The sequence below is a fragment of the Phoenix dactylifera genome, chromosome 16, assembly GCF_051530095.1.
Source record: "Phoenix dactylifera cultivar Ajwa chromosome 16, Ajwa_hap1_PhDact_Kaust_v1.1, whole genome shotgun sequence".
NCBI classification, from domain to species: domain Eukaryota; kingdom Viridiplantae; phylum Streptophyta; class Magnoliopsida; order Arecales; family Arecaceae; genus Phoenix; species Phoenix dactylifera.
In genome coordinates, this window is record NC_143205.1 from 8824078 (window position 1) to 8848547 (window position 24470).

Consider the following 24470-nt stretch of genomic DNA (forward strand, 5'->3'; position numbering starts at 1 on the left):
AAGAGTATTTTAGTCATTTTAATTTGAAACCATTAATTTTTTAACGTTGTTAGATAGCATGAGTAGATATGCAAAAACAAAAATAAAAAAAGATAGAATGACAAAACAAGTGTTTTACGATGGTATACATGCAAATATCAATTTTGAAATGGTATTTACGTAAAATCCGATATTTAGGAGAATATTAATGCAAAAAACCCTAAAAATTTTACCAAACAGACAAACTATGGATGTCCCACTTTAGCCCCCCACCATTTCAATACCTCCAATTATTTCTCAAACCTTTTTAACCTGGACAAAACTATTCTCCAACATAAGTCTACAGCAAATCCAGCTCATGTTTTGTACTCCCATTACACATTAGGAAGAGGAATGGCTATTATGATGCAATTGGCGTGTGATAGCCGGCACTTGGTTCTTCCACTTATGCTGGGGACAAAGACAAATGATTTGTGCTTCATGTTCATACGTTTGTCCTTGTGCATGCCAATGTTACCTCTAGAAACCGGATGAACCGGTTTCCTCTCCCTCTCCCTCTCCTCTCCTCTCTCCATTGAGACCTGGGTCGATGGGGGGGAAAAAAAACCGAAAAAAAAAGCCAGTTGGAACCAGTTTGTAGTAGACCTTCGGGCGTGGGTATATTGGAATACAACACTTGTTAAACTAATCTTGCATTGAATTCAAATCCCTTTTTTATTGTTTCAACGTAAAAAATCCCTTTTTTATTGTTTCAACGTAAAAAAAATAAAAATAAAATATTTTATATGTAATCTTTTTTATTCAAACAAGAGAAAGGAAGAATATACAAAAATAAAAATAAAAATAAAAATCTTTGATTATCTCATAGATACTAATTTTAAAATATATAGGTCATAATCAATAAAGTAGATTTCAAACTTATAAGTTATATCAATCTTTGTTTGTCTACCATTTGATTTTTTTTTTTTTTTCATTGGTAGATCTTGCTAATTGATGCTTAGTCCTTATATACTTAGTATAATGATAAATACCAAAAGGCCGTCAATACCATAAAATAAGGATTAATACCTATCCGAGGATGAGCCTCAATTCTTCTTTTCAATCATACTCTCTCTCTCTCTCTCTAATCATACTCTCTCTCTCTCTCTCTCTCTCTCTCTCTCGACTATTACCAGAGCCATCTTGGTATTACAGTCCAAGATATGGGACCAGTTCACTCGAAAGCGGGTAGCCATTAAGGAAAGCGGCTGTTGGATATTTGGTTTGGCCGCCTATCAAATGAATGGGACGATCGACTGAACAACTTCTCAATACGACTCCTTCCTCTTTAGGAATCCAATTCGACGATCTTAACTATCATCCTTTAGAAGGAGTACAGGAAGACCCGGAGCCCTTACCCTATTGTTTTGCCTTCCCTGCCTGACTTTCCATCTGCTTTCCTTGCACCCCTAAATGCTCAACGGGTCGCCAAATTACTGAGCTCACCGTTTAGGTTGAAAGAATTTTTAGACAGAGGACAAAGACAGCGTGGCAGCTCGCTACCCGAAAGATGCCCTCCATAAAAAAGTGGCTAAGATATTAAATGAGGAGATCAAGGATATCAAACAGGACTTCGACCTCTATATATATATATATATATATATATATATATATATATATATATATATATATATATATATATATATATTAGCATCCTAACATAATCAATACCATCCAGTTTTATATCTACCAGGTGAGTAAATTTAAGATCTCTAAAATATATAAATTTTTGAATTCTAGATATTTAAAAATGATGATAAAAATAACAGCATGTATTTTCAATTATGATGACCCGTCATTTGTTCTGAAATGTTTAAATTTTTTAATCAAAAATTGACCATTTAACATTTAACCCATACATATTTAATGAAAGAGAATAAATACAAAGAAAGTTGGAAGTATAGCACCTGAAGTACATATCCGTAAGATTACAGACAAGCATCAGCTGTAAATTTGGTATGCTACTTCTTCATATACTCCTAGTCTCATCAATCAATCACCATGTAGAGTTCTAGCATAAGTTGTTCATCTCTCATTAAATGTAAGTAAATTTCAACAAATTTCCAAAAGTGAAAACTATCTTCTTATCTTTAACTCGACATTTTATAGTAATATTGATCAGAGAATTATTGAACTCACCCAGAAAATTCAGTATCAAAATAAGACATCTTCATATGTGGAACATACTTTGAAGAGAAATATTATTATGGTCCTTATCAGCCTAAGCAACCACCCAAATAAAAAATAATGATTCCCTACACTTACAGCCAAGCATCATCGAAACAATCCACTCATAGATCGATCACCATTTCACTCTGCATCCCCAAGAACTGATCCAAAATCCAAATCTGGTAAAGCATATTGTCGGCATTGATAATGTCCGAAATTCTGTCACTAGCCCAAAAAACCCACAACCTAAATACCATCATACTATGAGTCTACCAAAAGGTCCAAAACCAGTCTTCCTTTACCTTCAAACTTCCCTTAAGTCAGTGGGCCATGTAGAGTTTAACTCGTAACCAGAAGGGAACATTCTGAAAGTGATCCCCACTATCAACTCTGTTAATCCAATTGCTCTGATAGAGGCTCTTCCTACGATACCATTGCACTCAAAGATCAGAGCCAACATTGTCAGCATCATATCAATCATCATGCCTTTGAATATTGAAGGATGGAGTTTTGAAGCAGGAGCACACAAAAGACTAGGACCACTTCCATCACAAGACAGAAAAAGGTTAGTCAACAGGGATATGAAACATCCCTCCCAATACCTCTGGGTGCTTCAAGTGGCTTTCCTTGATGTCTTAATACACCGTTGACGTAGCTCCCATGCACTCATTGCTCCTATTGCAATGTCACAATTCATGCCTCATAAGGTCCACTCTCGAGCATTGATCCATCCGCACGCGCAAGGCATTATCTCAAGCAATCGATTACTCTCTAAGACAGAGAATGCACCATTATCGCAATCACCATCACCAATACGTAGATATCTAAGTACTCACCACTAGTTGCATACCACCCTCCTTTTATACGGCCATGACAGAGCTCATGTAGTCATGTTAGACCCTGTATCACACTTTTGTGTAACAGTGAACTGGCATAACAAGAGTTAAAAGGAGGAGAGCTGCAGAGGAAAGCAATCTCAAACCACAAGAAACCAACTTCTCACACGATAAACCATATAATATGCTCGTTGCATTCACAAAAGCAACATTGTAAGATCATATTGTTGAGTAACTGAAACAGCTCCTGGTTTTATTAAAATCAGTAGAAAGCATTCCCTAGTCTCTGTCAAGGCAAAGCCAGCTAGAAATAACTGCATACCAATATAGGAAACCACAAGGGACTGTTAACCTGCAGTCTCTATGACTAACAAATAGAGTATGTATTCTTTGAATTCAAAAGATTATTTTTGAAATAGCAATGTCACACAGAAAACACCATCAAGGGGGAAAAAACTAGATACAAAAGATTCATTTTGGAGTAGCAATGTCATACAGAAAACAGCAATAGGAAAATTTACTACCACATGACAAATTGCCATTGAACTGATAAAACAAGTATTTAACAATGTCAATAATAGAAAACTATGATAAGTGCATTACTGCCAAATATATCGACCAGAAAGCATTAGATGTCTAATTCTTGGTCAAAAAAATGCGGCACCAGGATCACCAGGCTTAAAAAGATGTTCGAATGGCCACGTCAATCATATTGACAAACAGGCCATGCAAAGCACTCCAAAATTGACTTTTCCCCTGAAGGAAATGCAGCTACCACATGAGTTTTGATACCTTACCCCTTGCTCACAATTTGATTTCCAGCATCTTGCACTGGCACAGTCAAATGACTGGTAGCAACACATACAAGGCACCCCAGCCTCGTCATCTTGAAGGTGACATGGTGGAAGACAAGAAACCAAGTAATAACTTCTTAAGGATACTCAGACAGATTAGTATGCTAATGCTTACCTCAAGTTTAACAACTAAACTCATAACACATTTGCAATACAGAAGTCCTTGGCCATATATAAACTCATAACACATTTGCAATGCAGAAGTCCTTGGCCATATCTAAACTCATAACACGTTTGGTTCCACGGTAAACCATGATAAGGTACTTTTAATGGTTAAGGCCAAGTGGTCGGACACCTAGAAAAAATTTAAATAATAAATCTCTCTCTCTCTCTCTCTCTCTCTCTCTCTCTCTCTCTCTCTCTCTCTCATGTTGATACTCATTATTAAGTAATCAACCATCTAAAAACATCTGAATCTGTGAAACTCAAAATAATTGAATGAAAGAAAAAAGACAAACATGATTATACTGAGATATCAGTGCCTTGGTGAAAAAAATAATAATAAAAAGGAAAAGAAAAGAAAGAAAAGAAAAAACGGCTCTCCATCCCTTTTGTCCATTTGTTATATAAAAAAAAACAGTTTCCCACATAGGTTTCCATAGGGAAATGCTAAACTTGGATTGAGGTTAACGAGGTAAGCATCCAATGACTTGCTGAGTTTCCAGGCAAAACTCAGGTCACTTGACATTCTATTCTCAACATCAGTCAATCATTTTGGCTTGACTCAGCTATATCCAGTTAGGTTGTGTAATTATGGGCAGTGTGTTTTGTCAAGCCATTTTTTGGTAGCAGAAAACTAAAATATTGAAGACCTCCATATTTTTATCTATAAAGAGATTAGTAATGGTCATCAACTAAGAAGAAAACACAAAAAAACAGCATAACTCTCATTACAATTGTTGTTTTATTTGAAGCAGATAAAGAATTGTGACAATGTGTTGAAAAAGACCTAGGAGCTTTTGGAGCCTTCTTGAGATGCTTTGAATATGCGAAATGCAGCAATGCACATAGTTATGTTACCAATAACTGTTAGCGCAGCCTGAAGAGCCACCAATATCTACAAAAAACATAGTGTTCTCATGTGACCATGAATACTAAACTCAAAATGCCAAAAATCATATAAAGAAGGATAAAAGAGATGATTATCTAAAAACCTAATCTACCTTACAAAAATGCAAATCTGTATGTATGCAAAACATGAAATTAAATAATTCAGTAAGAGTGTTAAGTGCCGATTACTGCTATATGAGACGAAATCAATTGGAGATTAAGATCTATAACTTCTCTTGCCATTTTCTTGATTAAAGCAATGTTTTTTGGTATAACACACAATTAAAATAATTAATATTTGAGATTTTTTTACATTTAAATATTTCTATTTCAATCTAGAACCAAAACTCTGAAATTTTTACTCAAGTTGCAAACTTTAACCTTTTATTTTAAAGGAATTTAAAGTTTTAAGTATTTTGCTGAACTTAAATGGGGAATAGTTCATTATTTACATATAACAAGGTACGCCGTCTCGGTATCGGGCTCCGTACTGCTGCCCCACTATCATTGTGTCAACATGGTACAGTATGGGGCCGATTCGGCATCCCGAGTGTCGGTAGGCCCCTCGTACCATGTACCGGTACCAAACCAGTACCACATACTGCCTAGTTTGGTACAGTACGGCAAACCTTGACATGTAATTTTAAAAGATCACTAAAAATAAAAATGAAAAATTAAAAGGGACATTTATCAAAACAAGCATGTCTTTGGTACATCTTTTTCTCATAAATCTCCTTGTAGAATCTGAGGGTCACACTGACCAACCATAGTAACTGACTGACCTCAACCAACCAGGGATTTCTTTGCAGAATCCCTGCAGAATCTGAGAGCTAAGGAGAGCAAGCTATGGAGGAAAATGGAAATGTGCATGGGCTTCAAGAAGAAGGAGCTGCAGGAAGCGAATCTTGGGAAAGGATTTATGGTTTCTTTGGAGTAACTTTCCCGTGCCATTGAATTTTAAGGTTAGCTTGGTTTTTCTAGCAACTATCAATATTATTTTCAGCATTGAAAGTCTACACCATAAGGTCATTTCTAAAACCTAGGGATTTCTTTGCAAAGATTTCTATTGTGCATCATTTTGTTGACTTTATCTTGTATTTTCAACCTATGCCAATCTAAGTGTTATCTTGAAAAGCTAAAACTCGATTTCCAAAGCCAAGGGTTCATTTTGAAATGTTGGACTCTACAATCATATTCAATTTAACAGCTATTCTAAATTTTGAAATCTACAATTAGTTGCAAATAGATGGCTGAGCCTAGGCACGGTATCGAGAGTTCAAGTCCTAGCTCAAACTCAGCTGGCCTGACCTCAAGTCCTGAAAACCCAACCGAAGCTTGGGCCAATCCCTAGGACCAAGTCTAGAGATCGACCTGGCCCCAGCCAAAGAGAAAGGAGCTAGGGCACGCCCTGGCGATGATTGAGGGGGGAGAGCTGCATGGGGTATGGTGACCCATGGATGATGTACCAACAAGGGGAAGAGAGGGTGGATGGAGTGAGAGGAGGATACGAGCATGTTGGGCTTAGACCATGGTCTGCCGAATCGGGCCGAACCGCTGGGTTCAGGCCATACCAAGTTGACCCGGCGCGGGACCAGGTCGGTTCTGCTGTGGGAGTCGAAACCAATCTCGAACCAGTCGGAACCAGTCCGAATCGGCCTTGAACCGCTCGGAACTGATCCGAACTGGTTGGTTTCTTGTCGAACCGGTGCGAAACGGCCGGCTCCATGAGGAACCGATGCGAACTGACTAGTTCCGTGAGGAATAGATGCAAACCAACTAGTTCGCACCAGTTCGAAACGATTCGAACCGGTTCTCCCTCCCTTTCTTTTTAGGTGTTAGGGCCCTCGGCCAAAAAAATGCGACGATTCAAGGAGGATCCAACCCAAAATAGGTATGCTTTCCCTTCCTACCTCATTTCCTCATCTTTTGTCTTTTCAATGCCAAAAAATGCCTCGAAATTTCCAAAACAAGGAGAGATCATGCCAAAATTTTTGATTTTGGCATAATTTCATGATATATTGCAGATCTATGGATGATCTACACAATCCCACTAAAATTTTGGATTAAAACTTAAAAAAATAAGAATAAAATTCAAAAAATGACTGTAAAATTAGAATCTTATTTAGGAGCATGAATGCAACTCTCCAGCTAAATTGTGTTTATTTATTCAAGTTTTGACGCAATCATGTGCATAGTAGCCTAGGCCTAAATTTAAAAAAAATAAAAATAAAATTCAAAAAATGACTGTAAAATTAGAATCTTATTTAAGAGCATGCAAGCAACTCTCTAGCTAAATTTTGTGTTCATTTATTTAAGTTGTGACGCAATTATGCGCATAGTAAGTTACCTTTCATGCAGTCCCACGAGCTTAGAAAAATATATGATGCATCCATGGTAGAATTTCTCATATATCTGAGCTCTAATTTTATAAAATATTTATATCTAATTTTTTTAATTTAAAAAATAATTAAAAATGCATAATTAATAAAAAAATATAAAAAATTAATAGTACGTATTACATATTTTATAAGTATTCTGAAGTAAAAAATATATTTTTCTGAATTTATAATATTTAAATATATTTCTAAATTAAAATTATTAAAAATATATAAATAAATCAAAAAAATGAAACATTGGTACTACATATTAAATAAGTCGGATATATTTTCTGAAGTAGAAAATATATTTTTTTATTGTAACAAAATTTTGCTATTTTTAAATAATAAATAAAATGATGTACTTGATAAACCTGCAGGAATTGAACATCAAGAAAAAAGGACCCAAAGCGTGATATTGATTGAGATAATGGGCAAATGCTCTCGGATTGACACAACTGGAGGTGCAACTGATGCAACATAAAGTTCAAGAGAGGAGGGGCAACCATATTGAAGCAATACCTAGCTGGTAGTTATCTCGGCGTATCAATATACCGAAATGGCCTACAAAAGGTCCAGTAACTGATGAAGCACTTCGCTAATTTCAGAGCAGCAAAAAAGAGAATTTCTAAGAAGATGGAGGGGGACCATCGAGCGGCAGAGGCACCTTCCTATTACTCTAAGAAGTCAGAAAAGGCGCCCGCTCCAGATGACAAGGCACAGATCCAGGCTGCCATTCAAGCGAGCCTGGATGAACAGTCGTAACAGGATGAGGTGGCCAAGCATAGGCTCAATTTGGGCTCTCAAACTGTGAGCCAGGCTCCAATTCTGCAACCAGTGGAGCAAATCCAGAGTTTAAAAGGACCTCCCCATTTAGGAAGGCCGTTAGTAGAGGCGATAGCCATATTGCATCTATGCTGGAGACCTTTAGTAGCAAAAAAATCCTCCACGGAGATTCCATCAAGAGCCACCATCCATGATTTAGATTCACATGCCTTCCCCAATATGGATTCGAAGCAGCAGAAGATTGACACTATATTAAAGAAGGATAAGAACAAGGATATATAGCGAGTTACTGGATCCTGGTTCCACTTCAGCCACATCCAAATGAATGCAGCAAACAACACATACTATATGTCTGTCATTTTTTTCATACAAACTGTCGGTCCCGATATAGATCCTCCAAGACCGAAGGACATCTATGGTGAGCTTCTTGACAATAATAAGGAGTTAGAAAAGTGGATTGCCTCATACAAGAGCAAGTAGCCTACATATGGACTGATAGTGATATGTGATGGTTGGACCGATCTACCAAGCGGAGCATCATCAACTTCTTGACATACGGTGATACGAAGACTTTATTCCAAAAGTCGGTTGATGCTTCCAATCATGTGCACGATGCTATATACATCCTCAGATTTAAGGAGGTGATTGATCGGATAGGAGAAGAGAATGTCGTGCAAGTCATCATTGATAATGAGCCACAACATAAGGTCGTCGGAGAGATCTTGATACAGTGGCGACTATATATTTTTTGGACCCCATATGCATATTACATTGACCTTATATTGATGAACATTGCGAATATTTGTAAGGTACAGCAAATAGTGGAGACAACCAAAACCATCACCAGATATATTTATAACTATACATGGATTCTATCACTGATGAGGACATATGCAGAGAAAGAGATCTTGAGATTAGGTGTGATACAGTTTGCTACTAACTATATTGCACTTGATAGCCTCGAGAGGAAAGCAGCCCTACATCAATATTTGTCATTGCCAAGTAGCGGAAAAGCAGATTTGAGAGGGCTAGCACTAAGGGGAGCATTATGGAGGACTTGGTGATGAGGCAAATATTCTAACGGGCCGAGAAGATAGTAAAGACTATCAAGCCATTATACGAAATGCTTTAGGTCGTGGACAGCAAGAACTACCCTCAGATGGGCTTCTAGTATCATTTGATGAAGAGGACAAAAAATCAGATCAAGAAAGCAAATTTGACGTATGCTCAAGAGTATATTGACATCATTGAGTGACAGTAGACTACCAGATATGTAGAAACTTGCATCTAGCAGATAAGCAAGAATATTGAAAATTAGACTGCTCCTGTATTTGTATAATTTTACTAAAACAATTACAAACTCTATTTACAGCTTACTATTTAAACCAAAGGTTCTAGGACATTGTACATCAATTTGATATGGATGAACTTCTAGCCACTCTACGTAATATGATTCACAAGGAGCCTGATCTAGAAGTTGCAACCCTATGTCTAAAAGAGATAAGTTAACTTAAGCGACATATGTAAGTTAACTCGTGTCTTCAATAATTAACATATTATAACACGATTCTTTTTTATAGACAAAAATATTTAGGGAGAGCACTAACAGCTTTGGAGTCTCGGCAGCTATCGTAAGTAAGAAAAGTATGAATCCATGTATATTACATATCAACGATAACTATTATCTGATGTTAGATAATTAGTAATATGATACTATCTTATATATAATTTTCTTTAATATTTTTGCAGCTGAATGGTGGATTCATTTAGTATGTCTGCGAGAAATCTTAAGCGGCTAGCTATTTGAATCCTCTTCCAGACGGTCTTCTAGAGTGGCTGTGAGCACAACTGATCTACCTTTCTTCTCAGCCACAGCAAGTAGAACCACCATTTAACACAGAAGCACCTCAATAACCTTGTATATATTCACTACAATCTGAGGTTGAGGCTGAAGTGCATTCAGAAGAAAGTTGAGCTAAAGTACATAGATTCGATCCATAACGCTTACGTTGACAATGACAATAATCCTATGATTGGATGGTTTATGGGCCAGCAGCAGGACCGAAGCTTAATGAGCTAGGATCGCCTCCATGACTGGCCAATTTCGTAACCAGCGAGGCTAGGGTGGATGCAAGGCAATGGGCAGATCACAACATTCCATGCATCCTTCTAGTTGATCAGCCACAACCACAGGGGTCACTAGGGAGCTGGTCATCACATGACTCCTTGTCCAGGATATTCTTGTAAAGATATAATCGAAAGTTACTTAGACGAGGCCACCTCAATTAGGAGGGCAACATCCATCCTCCTAGCGTAGCCAAGCAGAGGGATAGATAGGATAAACAGATAGCTGCTCAATGCAGCCAAAAAGAAAAAGAATAGGCAGTTGTAACTCCAATGAAGAGCGTGGAGTCAATTCACTCAAATTCAGAGACTAGAAAGAGAAGCGATAACAGTTCTAGTAGTCATAGATCTGCTGGCTAGAAAAAGAGTGGATGACATAAGACTATTGTTTATGAGACAGTTGTAGGATGGTCTTCAATTCACTAGTTAGTCCCAGTTTACGTATGCTATACAGAATAGAGACCATGGTGCACGATCTGATAGACCCCGCGAGGATACAATTGCATATATGAGATAAGCTACTCGAGATGATTCAAGAGGACATGATGCAGCTGCAGATGACCTCGCACGTAGAGTAGGATTTATATATGTGTTATGTTTCAAGTCGTATACTGGATCCTATTACCCACAGCCACAGGCAGTCTATGATCCATATGAATACAGATATCGATATGGCATATTTGAGGCATCATCTTTTGATGGCTACTATCTTACACAGCCCGAAACATCTTACGGATCGAATTTTGCTACTGAAATATTTGGATTGGCCCCTCCATAGTCATATTATTAGCTAGAGCTTTAGTCAAAAATCTAAGTGGTTATAACCTAGAGCGCGTTTCTTATAGAATGAGCGTATAGGACTACAACGCCGCTTGGTTAGAAGGGTAAGCTGATGTGCTTCCTGATTATGCTAATGATCCGGATATCTATAAGAGGCACAATATTTTAGATATCGATATGTTGTACTTTAAATATATATAATTGTTTGAATCATTTTATTTTTGTATCTTACAAATTGATTTTAGGATATTTTATATTGCTTCTTATAGCATGCAATATCTCACTAATCATTTTCAATTTTGCATCACTCTAAAACATCAAGATGCATCATTTAGGCTGTATCGAAATCATAGAAACATCAAAAAACAACAAACTATACTTAAAATCATCGAAAAAATTGAAAAAAAATTGATTATCAAAAAATCAAACCACAAAAATATTGAAAAAAAATGGTGTCAATTCGGAATCGGCATGCCTCTGCGTATTGTGTTTCAATATGGTTCTGAATTAGTACCATATCAAACCAGCCGCCAACCGGTACGGGTCTTGGTACCGATTCGGCAGACCTTGGGCCTTAGACAAATGAGCAAGTTGGGTAGGTTAGATTTGGATTAAACCAACCCAAATTACACACCTAAAAGAAATACTTGCATATAAGTCATCAAAGTGTATATAATCTCAAATAAAGCAAAATGGGGCTCCATATATAATCTCATGAGTAAAGAAATTTTCAATTAATCGCCTACCATGATCGAACAATTTCAAAAATAGAATATATTCATCACAATTTTACTTAAAATTTGGAGTTGTTTTCTTAACATGATATATGTAACATGTCTCTAGGTTTGGAATGGGCCCAAGCCGACTTCAAGTCAAGTTTTGATCCGGGTCCAAGAGAGTTCAAGCTTGGGTTGTAGAAAACAAACAAAAATGTGTCCAGACCAAAGCCCAGCCTGAAGCCTGACCCATCTTGGTTTGCCCCAAAATATTATAAAACCCCCCATCCTTCCACCTTCTATGCCTCTCTCCCCTTCTCTCATCCTCCCAATCTCTCTCCTCTCACTCCATCGCTCTCCTCTTCATCTTTCTCTCTCCTCTCTCCAGTGCCCCCCTCTCCCAACTTCTCTCCTCTCTCTTGATCACCTCTCTCTCCAGCACCCTCTCCTCTTCCTATGTCTCACTTGATCTTCACTCTCTCCCTCCTAAAGTCCCCACCTTTCTCTATATTCGGTGTATCCCACTCTCTATCTCTCTCAATCTCTCTCCTCTCTCTAAGCTCCATCTCTCTTCTCTCTCCTCCCCCTTTGCTCTCTCTCTCTCTCTCGTTTTGCATGATCCATGGGAAGCAAGGCAAAAGGCAATGTGGCTCCCAGTGGTGACCATTGCAATTTTTCAGTAAAAAGGTTCAGGGTTTGGGATCCAAGCCATGCCAAGCCTTTTGGCCTAGTCGGGCTCGACGGGCTTGATTAAGTCAATCCATCTAGGCTTAGATCTAGGGTCAAGCTGAGTTCAGGCTAGAGTCCGGTAAATTTTTTTGGGGCTAGGCCCAGCTAGAAGCTTGAAATTTTTTTCCAAGTCGGGCCTAGGTAGCATGAAAACCCAACCCTACCTGGTCCATTTCTAATCCTATATGCCTATTAAACATATAGATTAAGAGTTACCATGAAGTGGCATAAAAAATTCCTCGTTTGAAGAACAAATCTAGAATCACATCCCAAATCATCAATGGAATTTAAACGGAAAGGAAAAGGTGTTGCTATAACAATTAGAGCTTATTATGAATAGAATTATCAAATTTCACAGTATCACAAAGATAAACAAAATGAAGAAAAGATGAAATAAAGAGGAGAGAATGTGTAGAAGTGGAGAGTTGATGGTAGAAAGAGAGCAACTTAGCTTTATTGCTAGACTTGATGTTATCTAATTATGGAGGCTGTTTATTTAATGTTACCTAGACACTTGGCATGGCAAGTGTCTAAGAGTCTTCAAGTGTTTGCCACAGCAACCTCCAAAAATCTAGGCACTAGGACATGGCACACAAGCATAGATAGATACATACATATATAGTTTACATGTCTTGTGTTTATATATGTATATGTTTTGTGTGCATGTCTTTTGATGTTTATTCAAAAAAAAAGAGAAAAATAAAATTATATTTAATCAATAAATTAATAAAATAGTCACAAGATTGCAAGTTGTTTAATTTATTTTGAGGTCCATGTAAGATCTGTTAATATGCTTAGAATGAAAACTAACCATGATATATTTATACTTAAAACATAATGACATTTTGCTGAAAATACTCATATAAATGTTATAACTTCATATTTAAAATATAATGATGCATTGCCTAAAATATCCATAAAAGATTGATAACTTTATTTTAAAAACATAATGACACTTTGTTTGAAGTGTCTAGAAAAACTTAAGGACACCTCACTTGAAGTGCCAAAAAATTTAAGGACACTTCACAAAGGGGCTGTTTGGAGTCTTACAACTGGAGATGTATGCAGCTCAACTTGCAAGTGTGGGTCGTCCCACATGTCTGGATTTTTGTAAGACAAATTGCATAGTAAGTTGAGTTGCTTGGTCAGCTGCAACTCGGGGCTATCTCGCAGCAGGTCGAATTGCAGTCAAAATGGCCATGAAACAAATTACAGTCGCTTGAGTAGGTATCTTAACTAAAACAAGAAAGTTACTCTCCCCCTCCTCCCCCATTCCCCTCTCCTCCCCCACACCTACTCCCAAGTTCCTCCTTGTCACCACCCTCGATGCTGCTGCCGGCCACCTTTAGGAGGCTACAACCACTTCTTTCGCCTCAAAGTTCACCATAGAAGGCCTCTCCTCCTACCCTTTCTCTCCCGTACCCTACCCACTCTCGAGTCTCTCCTCGTTATCACCCTCGATACTGCGTTCAGCCCTTGTCGCCTTCGAGAGGTCCATGGCCACCTTCTCCACCTTGAACTTCGCCACAGCACCCTCCTCCTCCTTTGTCGTTGCCCACTCCCTTCCTTCTCCTCTTCACCTTATCCGTCCTCCTCAAGGCTTGGACCACCACCTGCTCCCTCCCTATGGGCACCTAGGTCTATGCCTAGGCTCTCTCCATCGGCAGTTTCGACGTCAACCTCTTCATCCAAAATACACTCTTCTCCTTGTACATTGAGTGCTCCGACCTAGCATCCACTCGTAAGGTGTTCGATGGGTTGTTTATCAAAGATGCCCCTCTTTCCCTCAAACTCTCCTCCAAGCATAGGAAGTGAGCTTTTTGGTAAGTCAGCTACCGTAACTTAAGTTGAAAAGCAAATTGAGTTGCAGCTTCAAATACAAGGCTCCAAACAGCCCCTGAAAGTATCCAGCACTTAAAACAAAATCCCCTGCATGACACTTCAAAAAAAAAAAAAAAGCTATTGAACACTTTTTCTAATGTCAGCAGAACATTTCAAAGTGGGAGTATGGAACCATGTTGTATCATGTCTTGCAATGTCCAAGTGTCTAAAGTGTCAACACTTCCAAGAAGCTTCAAAATGTAGTGTGCAGCTCGGGGCATATCGTACCGTATTGAGTTTAATGCCGGTATGAAAACATTTTTTTAGGTCAGTACAAGCCATGTATCGACATGTATTGACCCATACCTAAACATACCTAGACGTATTAACATGAACCGAGGTGCATACGAATCCGGAACACCCGGTTTCAGGCAGTACCATGATAAAAAGTGAGAAAAATATCTCAAAAGCAGTCTAGGTATGTGGTACATATCATATCGAATCGTCTCGTACCATACCAAACCGGTAACATACTGATACGATATCTAGTAACGAGATTGCGGACCTTGTTACATACTATATAAAATCCAAAGTATACAAACTTCTATATTAGACCTTGGTTACAAATTACGTATTACAATGAATCAGCCCACATATATTTCCAGTATATCATGTAGAATATTCTCTAGTACTTTTAGAATCCACTATATAATATAGTCTTCACAACATTTTTAAATCTTCTAACTGATCATAACTATAACATGCATGCTAAAAATGCTAAAATTAATAGGAGAGAAATACAATTCATATAGTAAGATGAAAATTGAAAACAGAACGTCGCATAAGCCTATAATTTTCCACTATGCATGGCGTTAAGAGAGAGAAAGAGGGAGAGAGAACTATAATCTACAATTTGTGTGTATGTATGCATATCTTTCTGTCCTCTTAAACATATACCTATATATGCAAGTATTAAGAAAGCATTATGTATGAATGATGTGTTATCTCACCTCCAGAGACGGTGAGTTATAAAAGAAATGCCATGTGCATGCACACAATGCTCCACCAAGAAGTGGAACCTGCATATAGAAATTACGAGAAATAAGTCATTGAAACTCAATATTTGACACAAAAGTTCTAATTGTAAAATTTCCTCATCCACAAGACTTTGTGACTCATACTGAAATTCTACCACAAGCAATTATGGATCAATATATAGCAACAAGGTTCAAAAATTAGAACTAAAAAATATGCCTATTTTACATATGCAAATGACAAAATACTATGAAAAAAGATACATGAAGAAAAATAATCATAAAGGTATAGCCAAAGATCGCTAAACTAGGCTGAATCGCCTAGTTCAGCTCGTACCGAACAGACCCAACGCGGGATCGATTCGGATGTGGGGTTTGGTTCTGAACCCGAACCGGTCCGAATAGGGCTGGAACCGTTCAGAACTAGTGCGAACTGGCCAGTGTTTGCACTGGTTCGGGTTTAGGCCAACTTGTCTCTCTTTTTTTTTTCCGTGTTGAGTTGGGAAGGCGAGACGACTCAAGACGATTCAAAGAGGATCCAACCCAAAATAAGGTATGTTTTCCCTCCCCCACCTCATTTCTTTCTTTTGTTTTTTCTTCAAAGCCAAAAAAATGCCTCGAAATTTTCAAAATAAGGCTAGAACACGCTAAAAGTTTTAATTTTGGCATAATTAAATGATATATTGTAGATCTATGAATGATCTACACAATCCCACTAAAATTTTTAATTTTTGGATTATATGTAATTTTTAAAATTAAAACATATATTTTTGGATTAAAATTTAAAATATAAAATAAAATTCAAAAAATGATTCTAAAATCAAAAGCTTATTTAGGAGCATGCAAGCTACTCTTCAGATAAATTTGGTGTCCATTTATTTAAGTTTTGACACGATCATACGCATAATGGCTTAAACCTAAATTTTAAAAAAAAATTGAGAAATAAGTAGCCTTTGATGCATGCCCACAGGCTTAGAAAAATATATGTAGCATCCATGGTAGAGTTCTACATGAATCTTAGCTCAAATTAATTTTCTGAAATATTTATATTTAAAAAAAATTAAAATTTTAAAAAATAATTAAAAATATATAATTAATACAAAAAAATTAAGAACGTATTACATAATTCAGAAATATTTTCTGAAGTAGAAAACATATTTTTAAATTTAAAAAGTATTTTAAAATATATAAATAAATCAAAAAATATAAAAAATTAGTATTATGTATTTGATAAGTCAGAAGTATTTTCTAAAGTAGAAAATATTTTTTTAATCGTAAAAATTTTGCTATATCTAAATAATTAATAAATTGGCGTGCTTGATCAACCTGAAGAAATAGAACCATCAAGGAAAAAAAGCCATAATATGACATTGGTTGGGATCATGGGCAAATGCTCTTGAGTTGGCACCACTGAAAGTAAAACTGGTGCAGCATAGAGCTCAGAAGATGAAGGATAATCAGGTTGAAGCAACCAGCACCTAGCTAATGGTTATTTGAAAGTATCTATGTACCAGAAATGCCCATAGGAGATCTGGTAACTGATGAAGAAGCACTTCGCTGATTTCAAAACAGCGAAGGAGAGGGTTTCCAAGAAGAAAGCAAAGGTGAAACGCCAAGTGGTAGAGCCACCTTTCTATCACTCTAAGAAATCAGAGAAGGCGTCAGCTCCATATGATAAGGCACATATCCATGTTGTCATTTAGGCGAGCCTGGATGATCAGTGGCAGTAGGATGAGGTAGCCAGGCATAAGGTTTAATTTAGGCCCTAACACTACGAGTCGAGCTCCGATCCTTCGACCAGCAAGATAAATCCAGAGTTCAGGAGGACCTTCTCAGTTAGAAAGGTCGTCAGTAAAGACGGTGGCCATATTACATCAATGTTAGGAGCTTTTGATAGCAAAAATCCTTACAAGACAAAATCACAACAAATCCAAAAAAATAAACGATAAATCACATCCATAATTTGTAAGGGTTAGCTTTTAGATATGTTGTTGAGTACGAGCCATTCGAAGAACTTATTAACAAGAATTTAAAATTCATCTTCACATTAGAATTGTGAAACTAATTTTTAAGAAATATTTAAAATTGTGGAAAAAAGTTTGTCTAAGAAAAATATGCGACAAGACATCTACAAGCCCACTTGGAACTTATGTGGGAATAAGACGAGGGTGTAAAACAAGTATTCAATATGACACTTACGTTATTAGTGTTGTTAAGGGATAACCTAGTGCTTATGACATGATGCATCAAAAAGGCACTTATCTACTTTTCATAAGATTGGGTTTAAAATTATATTATGTGTATTCTAACCATCCACTATCATTTTTTCCATGCTAACGCATTGGACTGTAAACTGTTACACTACGTTATATTTCCTTAAATAGTACATCACAAATTGCGCAGCATGCAAAAGTCTTCTTTGATGCCGAACAACAGGTAAGAAGGAGAAAGAGAGAAGAGGGAGAAAAGAGGAAGAAGAGAGGGAGAGAACTAGGCTTCGCGTCTAGCCCTTGCTCAAGGTTTCACACCAAGGCAAAGAAAGGAATCAAATTTTCATTCATAGCATACCCTAAACGGTGTACAGTCCAACATATTTATAAGATCTAGAAAATGCATAAAGACCCCTAAAAAGAAACTAATCTCACAAAGGCCCTTCAAGATAACAAAATACCAAAATAAGCCTTAAAGACTATCAAATAACAAAAAACCCTAATAAGCCCAAATAAAATAAAATTACTCCAATTACAATGAAACTAGCTGAACCATCCTCCTGCAGCGACTGTAGATCCGAGTGACGGGCAATCTCGCACTGGTGTCCATACCAGCTCCCCCGGGTGGGAAAAAGTCGACCTCAACGAGCGCGGCACGATGTAGCTCTGATAGTACTCCAAGAGGTCTGGGTCAATCATCCTGAAGTTCCTTGCGCATGATCCAAGTAGAGTCGGACTCTGGTCACCCTCGCCAACGAACCAAGAAGCGTTGGATGCCTCCATCACTAGTAAAAATAGTTTGATCATCTAAAATAGCATCAATGTGCTCTTTTTGTGCTCGGTGGAGAGGTAAAGGAATCAAAGCTGGTAGGGGATCAGTAATAGAAGAATCATCGGGCTCAGGAGAGGGTTCAGCAAAAAGGTCATCAAGGATTGTTGGTGGGCTCTTGTAAGCAACCAAATCTTTAACATTAAAAGTTGGGCTAATACTAAAATCAAATGGGAGGTGAATAACATAGGCGTTAGTGCCAACCCTGTACAACACCATGAATGGCCCAGCACTACGAGACTGCAATTTCTTAATGGTTCCTGAGGATTAGTGGAAGTGCCCCGATCGTTAGAGCGCCTCACAAACATGGACTTGAAGACCTGCTCATAGTTCTGCACGAATGTATATGCTTGGTCTAAAGTGGATACCTCTCGGAGGACAAGTTTCTTCCTAAGTTCATCATTGAGACCTCTACGAAACCGGCTCAGGACCATCCTCTTATCCTCAATAATATTGCATCGCATTATGTATTCATCAAATTGGGCAATGTAGTAAGTAGCTGATCAGGTGCCTTGTCTCAAATTGTTCCATCAATCAAGGAGGTTATCTCAGTAGCTAAGGGGTAAGTTTTTTTTTTTTAGTTTTTTCTTTCATTTCTATCCAGTTAGTTATAGCAGGTTGACGTCTCCTAGCCAGGAGTTGTTTAGTGTTCTACCAAAAAAGCTTAGCTTGACCATAAGCTTCATTCTGGCAAATCGGACCTTCTTTTCTTTAGACAAATTATACCACTCAAAGAAGTGGTCCATTTTGTGTAACCAGTCTGAAAAGACCTTTAGGTCAAAGATATCATCAAAGATGAGGGCTTCAACCTGAATGCCTTTCATCACATCTTCATCATGGTCACGAGGCTCTCTAAGTTCTACATTGTGGCGATAACCCCTATCGACATTAAGGACTGGACCCGGTCTTTTGTGACGAGGGTAGGTTGGTGGACGGCCTGGAAAAGGATTAGTGTCAAAGTGGCCATGTCGAACAGATCCTAGGTGGTCTAGAGTTTCATCTTCAATCTCTGGGCCTTCCAAATGAGAGGCACTACTTTTTTTGGATCCCATAATCCGTTGAAGGAAAGCCTTAACTGAGTCTAATCGGATGTGGGCCTAAGTGGACACTGTGGTCAAGTCTTGGACAGCTTTTAGCAAGGCTTCGATGTTAGGATCTATGGCAAGGTGGGATTCTAACTGGGAGACAACACGACCACTACAAAGGTACATATAATGAGTGTGCAAAGTTGTGTGGCCCTACAATGCTAAGACAGTGGTGGTTCCTATGCAGACCTAATGCATGAAAGTGATGCCTAGAGTGCAATGTATAAGCTTAATATAAACAGAAAGCTAATTCGTAGCAAGTGAAATCAAGCAGGAAATCACGTAATAAGTGCACGCAAGAATTGCAGTCAAATAGTGTCAGTCTTCCGTATGTTGCTGGGTAGCACGGAGCCTCGAAGAACTCCCAAAGATTAGGCAGCCCTACAGTTAATGGCGAAAATAGGCCACTACAAGGGTTTCTCAGGTTATTTGGGGTGTATGTATTGAATTCACAATAAAATAAGTCAACCGAGCACACAAGAGTTCATCGATGCTGAATTTAGACAAGCAAATAGTTTTTCCAATAAGAGAAGAGACCTGACCTGGATTGGGGTGACGATCAAAGGCACGGTCGCAGCAAGTAGGCTCGTCAGATGGCTCAAATCGGGCCTGATCACAGCAACTCGGCGGGCCTGGTCAAATCGGGTCTGATCACAGCAACTCGGCAATGGCGACCCATTTGAATAAAGAGAGGGGGGCCTAGTGGGTCGCGGGTCAGGGGGGGGGGGAAGGAAGGCCTGATGAGCCGCGGGTCAGAAGAAGGGGGGATGGGTGTTCGGTATAGTGGTGCGAAAAGGGTTTCAATGCTGAAACCCTTAAGGAGATGAAGAGAGGGGGGATGAGTGGCGAGCATCGACAGGGAGTGTCGTCGAGGTTCGAGATCGTGAGGGGATTGAGGGAGGTGCAGTCATAGGCGGCAACGGGGCAGAGACGGAAGCGGGAAGATGAAGGCAGAGCTCAAGGAAGGGAGGGGGTGTGTGTGTTAGGGTTTGGAGAAGATGGGACCGAGGAGGCGGCCTCACGACGGCACGATGTCCCCTCATGTTCGGACGGCAAAGCTTGGGCGGGGTGCTTGACGGTGGAGTTCGGCGGCGGGAACCCGACAGCAGGGGGAGAGAAATGGTTGGGGGGACGAACGCTGGTGGGGCTCGAGCGGCAGCAAAGGCAGAGGAAGCGGCAAGCGAGGGTGGAAGGCGGCGAGGGCCGAGCGGCAAGGCGAAGGTGGTCGCGAACGAAGATGAACAAATTTGTTTTTCATTTTTTAAACTCAAATCCGATAGGATTCGGGTTATCGGGCACGACCCACTCCGATAACCCGTTATGAGTCCGTCACGTGCGTGACTTAAGGGTCATATGTGCCTTTTTTTTCTTTTTTTTGAACCGAGTGGATTCGGGTTAACGGGCGCGACTGCTCCGTTAATCCGCTACGTACCCGCTAGGTCATCTCCTTTGCGGGTTGTTGCTGATGGTTATGTCATCTTCCGCGGCGATCAATGCGTGAGGCGCGGCGGCGGAGAGGGGTGGCGGTGTTCCTCTTCTAGATCTGGCCACGGGCAAAGGTGACAGGGACACGGCTGGGGCCGAGCGCGTCCTCCTTGCTCAGGCACGGCCATGGTTGGCTGGTGGCTCAAGGTTTCCTCCGTCAGATTGTGGGGCACGTGGTTGAAGCTCTCGACGGCGGACCTCGCGATGGCATTGGGGGTGTCAGACAAGAAGATGGGGAGGGAGGAATAGGGGTTGTCCATTGAAAGGATTTCTCATTTTTTTTGTTGTTTCCCCCCGCGTGAAGCTTGAACCCCACGAGACAGCCACAGCCCACAGTAGCCCAAGAATCAACTTCTGGAAAGAAGGAACCCACGGACAGGGACGGCACGGGAAGGAAGGGGCTTCTTTCCGTAACATGCTCTGATACCAATGCTGGTGTCGAACAATAGAAAAGGAGAAAGAGAGGAGAGAAGACAAAGAAGATAGGAAGAGAACTAGGCTTCACGCCTAGCCTTTGCTCATGGTTTCACACCAAGGCAAAAGAAGGAATCAAATTTTCATTCATAGCATACTCTAAACGGTGTACGGTCCAATATATTTATACGACCTAAAAAATGCAAAAAGACCCCTAAAAAGAAACTAATCTCACAAAGACCCTCAAAGATAACAAAATACCAAAATAAACCCTAAAGGCTATCAAATAACAAAATACCCTAATAAGCCCAAATAAAATAAAATCACTCCAACCACAATGAAACTGGCTGAACCATCCTCTTGTGGTGACTGTAGACCCGAGCGACGAGCGATCTCGCACTAATGTCCGCACCATTCTTCTTATTGTAGGTTACATTTTTCTGGTGTTAATTCTTAATCTTTTGCGCAAAACAACACCTAAGTTCCTTATTTAAGACTTTACAACAATTTAAATTTAATTTCAAAAAAAAAAGATATGTCTCCCCATGCCCACATCTGCCAGAGAAATTGTCTGGATGCCATAGACGCCAAGCACTAGCATGGCATGGCATGTTGAGCTAGTGCTACGTTGGCATGGTCCTAGTGTGACACTTAAATTCTTGTTTATAACAATAGCTAAGATCATATTCCACCTCTAAAAGTTTCATAAAGCTCAAGCAAGAATTCATACATAACATTTTTCTCTTTTGTATATTTCTAACTAATTTTGACCACTAAGGCCCTGTTTGGGGGAGCTGTTGGAAGTAGAGCTGTTACAAAAAGCTGTTTGCTGTTTGGTAACTATATTTTTAAAGTGTTGTGGCACTTTAACATATGTTTGGTAAACAAACTGAGAAAGTACTTTTATATGAAAAATTACCATAAAGGACATTGCATAGTATTATAAAATAGAGCATAATAAAACATAACATATATTAATGCATAATATACGATATAGTATAATATTACTGTAATATAAAATATTATTATTATAATATAGTAATATGACATTGCATAGCATAGCATAATGGTAATATAATTATTAGAGTAAATTAATTTTCTATAATATAACATAATATTAAATTATTTAACATAACATATTAATATATTATGATATAGCGTAATATATATTATATTTATAGTATAATACAATAATAAAGATATAAAATATTATAATTATTAGTATTAATTAATTTCTCATAATATAACATAATATTAAATTATTTAAAATAACATATTAATGTATTATGATATAAATATTTATTCATTGAAATGTATTTATTTATTATCTTATTTATTTATTCATTCATTCATTCATTTATATAAATATTTATTTATGCATTTATTTATTTATTTATTCTTTTCTTTTCTTTTCTTTTATTTTCTTTTCTTCTCTTTTTTTTTCCTTTTCTTCTTTTTTTCCTTTTCTTTTTCTTTTCTTTTTTTCTTCTCTTCTTCTCCTTCCTCTCCCCCCTTCTCCGTTCTTCTCCTCCCGCACGGTCGGCAGCATCGGAAGGAGGCCAAGCCGCGGCGGCCGCGGGAGGGGACCGGGCCATGGCCGGCGGCGCCTGCGGCAGTCTCGACAGTCGCGGTTGGCCCCCTGGGAAGGGTTCTCCTCCCGCGTGGCTGACGGCGCCAGAGGGGGTGCGGCACTACGGCGGCGGGGGAGAGGGAGGGGGCGGCGGGGGAGAGGGAGGGGGGCGGCAGGGCTGCGGCGGCGGGGGAGAGGGAGAGGCTGCGGCGCTGCAGCGGGGGGGGGTGGGGGGCGTGGTGGGAAAGGAACAGGCGGTGAGATGAGGTTTTCGGAAGGAAATTTATTTTTAAAATGGAGGTATTTTGGTCAAAAATAGAGCTTCCCAACAAAGCTGAAAACAACATTTTCGGAAAGCTCCAAATTGGAGCTTCTCCCCAAAAGCTGTTTTCAGCTTCCCGCAAAAGCTGAAACAGCTTTCTGAAAATTTTACCAAACACTTTTTTATCTAAAAGTACTTTTGGAGGGCCAGAAAGTGCTTTTTGGCCCTCCAAAAGCTCCCTCAAACAGGGCCTAAATCTATTCATCTCAAAAAATTCATCTTCGTTATGAATGAAAATAACTTGTGAATAAACATGCAAATGATATAGAATCTCCCAAGTCATCACTGTAGGTAGGCATAGGTTAAATCTCATGAACTCGCAACAAAATTTCATACAAATGGTTACAATGTTATAAACCAATACTTCATGTACACATAATGTTTGATCTTTATTTAGTATCGCCAAGACCAGCTATTGATGTTCCACACGATTCTCATTACTAGGAGTCTGATGTGAATATGACTAACATCCTACCAAGAGTTCCACCATTCATATCAACATCAAAAAAGCACTTGAAGTACTAAGAAACTAGCAAGAGTCACGAGCCATCAACAATCCCACTATCTTGAAGAAATCCTTCAATTCATCACTAAGTCAATTTTTGATCTTTTGAAACCACCATACAGATTAATAATAGAATACATTAGCTCCACTAGACATATCTAACATATCATCTAAATATGGAATGGAAAATTTGTTTCTACTAGCTATTTTTTTAATCACCTCGCTGTCAAGAAATATTCACCATGTATCAATCACATGAAATTATAGACTTCTCTACAACTTAATAATCCATGAATCCACCTTATAAAAGACTCAACATGCCTCTTTGGGGCCATAAGTTGGTAAAGAAATTCAGGATGGGAATCACATGGAAGACCATCTAAAATGAGATCAAGCAATGACAGGTCTAAACTCTTCGAAAACAGATCCAACATTACAAAAAAAGGCATCCTAGTGCACAAAGCTCTTACCATCGTAGTGTCTAGGGAGGGTCAGATGTATGCAGCCTTAGCCCTATATACTGAGAGGCTATTTTCATGTTTCAAACCTGTAACACATATATTACAATAAAGCAACTTTCTCATCGTGCCAAGGCCCACCCACTTCGATATTATGCATATATAAACCTCACAACCACTCCATTCCTTCAAAATGGCGTATGAACCATTACTATATCTCTTGACACTTCCATAGATTGTAGAATGATTAAACATGTTTCAGCTCCCTTTAGGATTTGAAAGTACATTCTATCAAACATC

At 38.7% G+C, this 24470-nt stretch overlaps 1 protein-coding gene across 3 annotated transcripts in view; it reads right to left on the reverse strand.

The window, feature by feature from the left end:
• Positions 1-24470, reverse strand: part of LOC103696264 (YCF49-like protein) — a 38486-nt gene that overhangs the window by 6172 nt on the left and 7844 nt on the right. The window contains exons 3-5 of one of the 3 annotated variants that reach the window (XM_008777825.5): positions 15269-15337; positions 4827-4934; positions 2194-3337 (exon numbers count right to left, since the gene is read on the reverse strand). In XM_008777825.5, the coding sequence (XP_008776047.1) occupies positions 4827-4934; positions 15269-15337 (177 nt within the window). In that variant the 3' untranslated portion in view covers positions 2194-3337. Of the gene's footprint in view, positions 1-2193; positions 3338-4826; positions 4935-15268; positions 15338-24470 lie in introns of those variants that run through there. The other 2 variants (XM_039117934.3, XM_089927987.1) reach the window with 2 other exon arrangements.